Source organism: Trachymyrmex septentrionalis, unplaced genomic scaffold (genome assembly GCF_001594115.1).
Source record: "Trachymyrmex septentrionalis isolate Tsep2-gDNA-1 unplaced genomic scaffold, Tsep1.0 scaffold9, whole genome shotgun sequence".
Lineage (NCBI taxonomy): Eukaryota > Metazoa > Arthropoda > Insecta > Hymenoptera > Formicidae > Trachymyrmex > Trachymyrmex septentrionalis.
In genome coordinates, this window is record NW_017306091.1 from 2,266,036 (window position 1) to 2,275,688 (window position 9,653).

The window sequence follows — 9,653 nt, forward strand, 5'->3', positions numbered from 1 at the left end:
TTTAAGGATGAATTTGTCATTTTAATAATCTCGGAACAATGTGATTAGCGTAATTTCTGAATCCTCCACGGGAACGATTCGAAATCACAGATAATTCTTCCTAAAGAACACGGATTCGGGTCGACTGAAATATCTACGCTTCATGCCCGGTAATTCCGGCGGCGTTAAATCATTCGCGCCCACGTGAGCAAGACGTGTAACGAAATAGCGACAAATACGCGATGGTATCTTCAAGATGATTTCAGATCGGGAGGGAGGGAAGAGATCGAGCTATGCGTTCGCGTATTATAGAGATGCGCGCTCTGGCGCATAGATCGTACGCTTTAGCTCGGAGGATCCGAGCCCGAGATACGAGGTGGTTGTCGTCTCTGGGAGCTAATGGGATGCCGCCGACACTCTCTGCTCGTCCGAGTCCCTTTGATCCTGACCGACCTTGCCCTCGCCTCCCAGTAACTCCCATCCCCGTCTCGTCTCCGGTTTCTCGCTCGTTTCTTTCTTCCTCTTTTTTTTTTTCTCGCGTGCGTATCCACCCTGACCTTATCCACTGGCCGGTCGGGAATTTTCATGATAGTCGCGAGATACTCCCGCGTCCACACACGAGTACAAGTCTCCAACTAGAGACTTCAATAAGAGTCTAGATACGAGCCGTAGTTTTGTAAAACTTTTGCAAGTCCTTTTATTTCATCGTTATTTTATTGTTAAAATACGATGAAATAAAAGGACTCACTTTTATTATTTCTTTCTTTTTTTTTTTCATTTTGTCCTATCTTTTTTGTCTCTCAGGAATTGTTAAAACATGGTGGACCAATCAAAAGTTTCTTTTCTGGCTTTCCGGTTTTCTCATGTCCAGACTCTTTAAAGAGAGTCTCTACATCCAACGCGAGTCTGTGTTCTGCGCTTCACAAGCTTGTAGATCTCGACGACAATACGGTTGAACGAGAATGATCGAAGGTCTTTCATCCTACGACTAAAAATCGAATTTCGTTGCTTTTATGATTTTTAAACGATGTCTTCGAGAAAAAATTTCGCAACTATGACAATTTTTACCTTTATACAACTTATAGAATCTACGGTTATCAATTTTATAATCAAATTTTTATTTTATTTTATTTTTTACTACATGGAAAGAAGGATTTTTCTGAGGTAACTAAAAATTTTATTAGTTACAGATCTGAAAATAATTTTGTCGAATCACATCAAAACAATTGTGTAAGACACTCAAGCTAATTATTAGGATATCAAATATTTTTGCAGCATTGCTCATCATGCTTGAGTTTCCTATATAATTATTTTTAAGGTCCAACAAAATTATTTTCAACAAAATCTGTTTACTATTCGCACAACCGCTTGCTTTAAAGTTAAAAAAAAAGACTATTATTTTTCTTGACCGGTAAAATATTTGATGTAGGTAATGGTAATATTGCGATGCATTTTGCGGATAGTTTTATCTAAAACCAAGCTCTCTTTTTGCACTTATATATACTTAACCATGACGAAGGTGACTCTATCTTCGAAAATAATTATTTGAACCAGTTAGCTGTAATTAACGTCTAATTGTACTTATCAGTTGATAAACGGAATGACAGTGCGTGACTAATTTTCACTTCCAACGTGTATAACGAAAATGTGAAAATTATACAATAGTGACGTGCCAAATAGTTGAGGTGTGTGTGATGGGTTTAAAGTTAATTTTTAGAGGATGGAAGTCTATTTTAAAAATCATATACTTTTCCTTGAATAATATTCGTTGTAATTCATTATTTTATTGTATTCCTTGCCTTAAAATATGACATTCTTTCAGCGCCTGTAGTGGCTTTCTGTAAAGGTTAATATAATGTCATTTATAAATAATATTTATGAATAAATTATAAAGAATATTCATATATAAATGCAATAAAGGACTACATTATGTAATTGTTTCCTTTATTGTTGTTGTTAGCATTTAAAGCGTTTTCTACATATTATGAATTCTCTTAAACATTTAATTTCTTCATGGAATTAAAAAAATATTAACGTAGATGCTACGAGTCAAAGAAATATTCCTGGAAAAATATATATAAGGTATAAGTATATATTTAATAGAAGTAGATGCACACTAAATACACTGTAAAAGATAAAAAAATATGCAAAAATGTTAATTTTAACATTTTTGCATGTCTCAGAAAATCTACTACGTCTTTAAGTTAAAATTAACGTTTTATTTTTACAGTGTATTTAACACATACTAGATGTATAAGCTCTTCATAGTTTCTTTTTTTCTAAACGAAGCACTTTTATTACGATTTCTTATAATTCGCGCTTTCAACGCATAAACAAAAAGAATTGAAAGAACGATTTTTCTGAAGTACCTAAAAATTTAGATAGATACATCTGAAAATAATTTTACTGGACTATCAAAATAATTATGTAGAAATCGTTGCAAGCATGAATGAGCAACGCTGCAAAAAGTTTTGATATTCTAGCAATCAGTTTGAGCGTCTTACATAATTATTTCGACGACCCAACAAAATTATTTTCAAATCTGCGTCTAACTAAACTTTTACATATTTCAGTAAAACTTATTCTTTCCGTGCATTTAAATTAATTTCCTCACTCATAACACACGGATATCTAAATGCAAGATGCGTTTGAAATATAGAATCTATTTTTAGAGATGAAAACATACACTCCCATGACGCAACCATGCATCAAAAGAATACATCATATTTAATATTAAATACGGAAAGGATAGTTTTGCTGAAGTATCTTATCTAAAAGTTTAGCTAGATACAGATCTGAAAATAATTTTGTTGGAACGATCAACATAATTATGTAGTACGAACACTCAAGTTAGTAGAATGTTAAAACTTTTTGCAGCATTACTTCATCATGCTTAAGATTTCAACATAATTGTTTCGATGATCCAACCAAATTATTTACAAGTCTATATCTAATTAAATTTTTGGGCAATACTTGAGCAAAATTGATCCTTGTATTAATATCGCGTATCTCGTAATAATATCCACCCTCGCAATAATTTCAAATTTGGTGAAAATTTCACGTGAGTCGCTACTGACACCCCTTCGCTCGAGGGATCGGCGTCGCGAGGAGGAAAAAAAAAAAAGGACCAACGTCCATCGAGCGAACGGACTCCGCAAATTCCCGGCCACCGCACCGAGCCACGTCAGGGCGCAGAATCCGGTGTGACGGACGGCGCCGATTGCGGACGGTCTCGCCGTCGGAACTCTGGGCGGAGTTCCAGCGGCGAGACGGTAGATGCGCGCCGCCCAAGCGTGTACGCCCCTGATGATCTTCGACGCGCCTTCGTTGGCGCACTCCTCTCCTCGTGGCCGCCGAGCTCGCTCACGCACTCGCGTGACAACGCGTCTCGAAGGAAACGTACAAGCTCTAGATATATCGGAGTAGCGCTACTCTTTGATCTGAATGCCGACAACTTTCGTATCACTGCAGATCCAAGTGTGTAAATAAGTGACTTCAATATACGTATGTGCGTGATTAATTTTCCGTATAAAAATAACACACTGCATCCAAGTATGGATTTACACATTTAAATGTGTCATTTTTACATGGAAAATTAAAAAATATACATATATATCGAAGTCATTTTTATACATTTGGATTTCAGTGTATTGGCAGATAATTTTGATCGATATTTTTGACCTGATGGTCTATCGTTCGATAAATAAATAATAAGCAAGCTTAGTAAATAAGCCAACGAATAAGTATATAAGGTACTTATTAAGGTTTGCTTTTCTATTCCTGCACTAGATTGTACTAGGACTCTCTTTCTCGCTTTTGCCAAATATCAAACATGTATCTATCTCATTTTAAGTTTCAAGTGTACACTAGTTGAGTCACATAAACAGATCTTAACTCTTAACTTTTTAATATAATATGGTTATTAGATTAAACATAGTGGATCTTTGCGCTACTCTGGTACATCTAGAGCTCTGAGGAAACGTCGTCTGTTGCATCGTGATACCCGATTTTGATTTTTGAATGCGGCTCTCGTCTGTGTCGTAGAGATAGCAAGCTCTCTAATTTTTTCGTATCTATCGTCGACAGCGCGTTCGACTCACTGCTGGCTATGAATTATAATTATACCATACTCTGGTTAAGTGGATTAATTTAACCGCGAGCTAACCTCTGGTGCTTCGATAATTTTTTTTTAAATATAGCTCCCACACTGCTGCTAGACTAACGATATGGATGATATATCGAATTGCTCTTTTCGGCAGACGTTAAATATTTATATTATATAGAAAATTTATGCAGAATATATTTATATCGACGATATTTATTCAAATACGATAAATTGATCGTTTTAATTATATTTTGACGTTTAATTATATGTCTCGGTAATGTATGTAATATTATGGAAAGCTATAAATATTTTCAAAGATAATTTCCAACATATAAAACAAATTCCTCTTTATAGATTTGTTACATGTTATAACACGTTCGCGACCGTACTGTAATATCGTACGCATTTACTACTATTCTTTTATGTAAATAATATATTAAATTTTTGTATGAAGATATTAACGAATTTTTATTTGTAAACAATAGAAGATGAACTATAAACGCGACTAAAAATTAAACATAAATTTAATTTCAACTTTGATGAAAATAATTTATGTATAAAAACAAAATAAAATAAAAAACTATGAAATATTTGTTAATATTAAATTACAAAAAACAATCTAAGCGAAATAGTTAATTTAAATAATATTTTATTGTGATCAAAAATATGTAATTAAATTGTGAAATTCTTTCTTAAACAATTAATAAAACAGAAAATAATGAAATATACATATATATATAGACACATACATACGAAATACTTTTTACACAGAATATTAATGCAATAGAATTTTGAATTTTAAGCCAACAATTTATTATACAGATCTTACAAAAGAGAGAAATTGATGAAATAAATATAATAAAAGTGATACAAATTTATACATAGATAAACATTTGTCATCTGTCGATAAAAGACATACTATTTACCATTTTGGAAAGTCATCAACGAATGTATTAATTAAAATAATGATATTTACGTGCGTAATTGTCTAATATTTAAAAAATTTTAATCCTAAAATTAAAAAAAATCACACTTGACGTTTCTTTCTGTTATAAAAACACGGAGAATGACTTAAATTTTTAATTAATTCTTAAATTCCGTATGGAAAAAATTTTTTTTATAATAAGATGAGCATTGTAAATTATTTACTTTTTGAATTTTTTTCTATATATTATTCTACAAAATCTGTCTTTTGAAATTACTATTATATCTATATTATAGATAAGATTTATGGCTATTTAATAGTGTAATAAATTAATAGATCTTATATGAAAAGTATGCTTAATTTGTAATATCAATCTATTTTCCAAATTAGATAAATCCTCTGTAGAGCTCATTGGCGATTATCTTTCTTCGATAACATATTCGTATGTATTAATTTTCTAGGTGCGGCATCGTATGTTCAGAGACGTATGCGAAAATGGGCGACAAAAAATAGACGCTTCGCCGGTCATCGAATTTCGTTGGAACATGAATTTCTCGCTTCTTTTTTACTTATACTAAAGAAAGAAAATATGAATTTTTTATACCTACTTTTAGTATTCTTTTCTATCAATTTTTAGTATTCTTAGTATTCTTTGTCAAGTTTTAGTATTCTTTTATTTCAAGTTACATTAATTACTTTGCGTGTTTTTCATGCACAAAAAAAATTGAATTATAATATATTAATTTAAAAGATAAAAGAAATTTTTTCGTCGTTTAATTGACGATACAAATAGGTGCGTAAATGTCCTTGTTACCTCTCTGGTACGATTCTATTACGTAAGCTTTATCCGCGAAATCGCTGATAACGCGTGATCGCGAAAGCAATGACAGGGCAGGCAGATCGAAGTATTGATTTCATTTTCGTTTGTCGACCGCCTCGCCGGTCATAGATGTGTCGATCGCTATTTCGCGACTAATACGTATCTAACGATCGAGTGGTCGATGATAAGATCGATCGACATTCGGTTATGTTTTAATTCAAGTTCGCGTGTCACTGAAATACATTCTATTTATCACGAGGCGGATTTCCCTTTGTGCTTTCACCGCAAACATATCGCCTCGAGATAACAGGAAATTAATTATTATTTCACGTTATTATTCAACATTAAGTTCTCTCCAAGGGAACATATCAAATACAGATTATATCAGCCATGACTTTCGGTAAAGAGATCTTTAAGAATTTGAAAAACTCAAGACATGTTTGCACATTGTTAAATATCAAAGGAGCAATGTGGTAACTCAATCCTTTGAATTAAATAACATTTTTTAATTTTTCGTCTCCATGTGTCAAAATGTAAATCAATCCATTTCTATGGTTAGTTTCAAAGTGAACCGCGTTCGTATGAACGTATGCTCTTAGTAAATAATAAACTGTCAAAAAAATATATTGAATTTGATTCAAATTTAAAGCTACTCTGTAACTCTTAACGACTCCGGTCACAGTTCCTCTTTTGAGACAAATTCAATATATATATTATCCTGAGATAAATTATTTAACTCGATTGTTTTAGTTAAATTAGTGACCTATTGAAAAGGAGCAGTAGACTTATAGAAATGATTCAAAATAACTGAATTGAGTATAATTTGACATTATGAACTTAACAGTGCAAAACGGATGATTTTGAACCGCATTACATTCAGTATGAAAGATTGTTTCAGTATAACGATCACATGTAACTTTTTCCAGTAAGAAAAACGGCGAAAACATGAAAAGTGAGAAGTTTTATCATTGAAGATAATGGAGAAATTTTTCATGGTTCCATTCTAAGGAAAAAGTTATATCGTAATCTGATCGTTAATCTGATTTTACACTGTTAAATTTATAATATCAAATTAATAATTATAATATCAAATATTCAATTTGAATATAATTATTTTATCATTTCTATAGGCTGCTATTGCTTCTATTCAATATCATTAATTGAACGAAAACAATTGGAGTTAAACAATTTAACTACAAAAAATGTACTAAATTTAATTGATTATTTACTAAGTATATACATTAATGTGGACGTTGTTTACTTTGAAACTAACCACAGAAATGGATTGATTTACACTTTGACATACGTGGAAGTTAAAAATAACAAATTCCAGAGACTGGATTGCCATTGCTCCTTTGATATCTAACAAAAATTAAGATTTTTTTTGGAAGGAGAACGACAACAGGTTTCTCTCTCTTACCCTCTCTCAAAGTAGACCGATTGTTTGTGTTTCAGAAGGCAGCAGCTCGCTCTGCGTTGGCTGCGGTGGTCTAATTCACGACCAGTGGATTCTAAGGGTAGCACCTAATCTGGAATGGCACGCGGCGTGTTTAAAGTGTGCCGAGTGTCAACAGTTTCTGGACGAGAAATGCACCTGTTTCGTGCGGGAGGGTAAAACTTACTGCAAGCGCGATTACGTTAGGTAAGTCACGTCGACGCTTTCTTTGAAAGAACTTCACGTTAGAAAATCGGACAGGGAAACTTTCTTTGAGAGATTGTTCAACCTTATAGCCACATGAAAAAAAAAAGGAAAAAAAGGAAAGGATCTTTGCCAACGGATTCACAAACCACGAACGTTCGATTTTTCAACATAGTTATTTAGGAGCATCTTTAAAGGAATGAAAAAATATCACTTTCATCCAAGGAACACGCAGAACTCAACAAAAATTCAAAATGAATTTATTCTCAACGTCAGTAAACAGTCAAATTTTGTAACAAAAAGTCGTCGTTTTGACATTGTCATGATGTAAAAATAAAGTCATTTTGAGTTTTTTTCTTGACTTGGCGAATTCCTTGAGCAATTTATGTTCGGCACTTCATCTTCTGGTCGTTTGACACCACGCAATTAACTCTTCACGATTACGAGAGCGACGAAATTGCGCGATGACGTGATACGTACGTCAAGCGGAAGCCGTCTCATCGTCCAATGGTTAAGTGTCGCTCCTTAACGAACGAATTCTACGAAGAGGTGAAACAAGAGGCACTCGGGTGAGAGGCCCCGGCCTCACGATCGCAGTGCAATATGGTAATTAATGCAAAATCGTGCCTCTTGTCACTGCGGCCGCTACATTCTCCGGCGACACGCGATACGCTCTTTCCGATACGCATTTGCAAATGCTTGGATCGGGAGGCGAGAAGGGGGAGGGAAAGGAACAAAAAAAAAAAGAAAAGAAAAGAGGAAGAAAGAAAGAGAAAAATGGTCGAGAGACAGAGATCGGAGAAGGAGAGGGCGACAGAATCGAGAAAGTTCAGGATATTTTTATCCAAGGTATACACGTGGAGTGCGGCACACAACGCACACGCACGCACGCACGCACGCACGCACGCACACACGTATCACATATATATCCACAACGTCACTGTCACGACGTTGCGTGCGTTGGTGCGTGCAAAAAAGTTGCGCGCAACTATATGCTCGTGCGAGCGAAAGAACTCGCGGGAGTTTAAGCCCGCGAGTTAATGCGACGAGGCGATGCGTGGCATTGATCGACATCAGCCCGACACGGTGATGGTTATTACTGACGCTGCGGTTGAAACAGTCGATCCATTCGTAATAGCCGGCGTAGCCGGTGTTTGGCTACATGCTAGTCGATACGTGCAGGAAAACCACTTGAAATCTCCTCGATCGCGGCTACCGCGGTTTAAAACTGCGAGAAATATCGAGCAAAGCTTTCGATGGTTACGGAATTACGTAACCTTGAGGGTTAAGCAGCTTTTGCCGACTTAAAGTCTATAAAGTTTGAGTGAAAATTTTATATACGAAGCTTCTTTTTTTTTTTCATTAATCTTTCCAGAGACAGATGTACAAATTAATTTAAGAAAAATCCACTTTTTTTGTATGTAATGATGTTTAGATTGTTGGAACTTTATACATTGAGAAAAAATGCACTAAATTTTAATATTTGTTTGAATTAGTGTGCCAGTGCAATATTTACTATGTAAATATATATTTATCAAATATTTAGTTATAGAATCATTAATTTAATTCTTCTATTATTTTTTTTATTTAACAAATATTTATTCTTCGTAAATACATATTATACTAGTATTATCAATCATGTTATATTAGTCAAATAATTATTTATTAAAATGTAGTATATATTTTTCTATTTGATTGTAGGTATTTTTTAAGACTGGATTTGCAAATATATTTCCATTATATTTGGTGACTTATAATTATTCATTTATAATTATTCATTTTTAAATTGTCACTAATTTTTTTTAGAAAATAAAACTTATGTGGCAATAAAATATTTGTTAAGTAAAACATCACGTCTATTATCAGATTATTTTTCCTGGGAAGGTTGTATTGTTCTGAAGGTTACGATAATCAATTTCTTTTCTATTATTGATTTTCTATTCTCCGACGGAATAACATATATGCTTTAATAACTATATAATCCAATCAATTATCATAACTGATTTTACAATGTTTACATTCAATTTAGTGTGGTATTACTAAATTAATGGAAGTTATTGTATTTGTTTCGTTGTGTTATGTCACTTTTGATGGCAGAAATAGGGACGGAGATGAAAAAGACGCATCTCTTGCAGGCGCGGGGATTTCTTTCCTTTTCGTTTTTTTTTTTTTTTTTTTTTTTTTT

The 9,653-nt window shown here is 33.5% G+C and overlaps 1 protein-coding gene across 4 annotated transcripts in view; it reads left to right on the forward strand.

Moving 5' to 3' along the window:
- Positions 1-9,653, forward strand: part of LOC108756016 (insulin gene enhancer protein ISL-1) — a 39,024-nt gene that overhangs the window by 15,523 nt on the left and 13,848 nt on the right. For all 4 annotated transcript variants that reach the window (XM_018499555.1, XM_018499556.1, XM_018499557.1 and 1 more), the window contains exon 2: positions 7,285-7,471. In XM_018499555.1, coding sequence (XP_018355057.1) covers positions 7,285-7,471 — 187 coding nt within the window. The remainder of the gene's footprint in view (positions 1-7,284; positions 7,472-9,653) is intronic.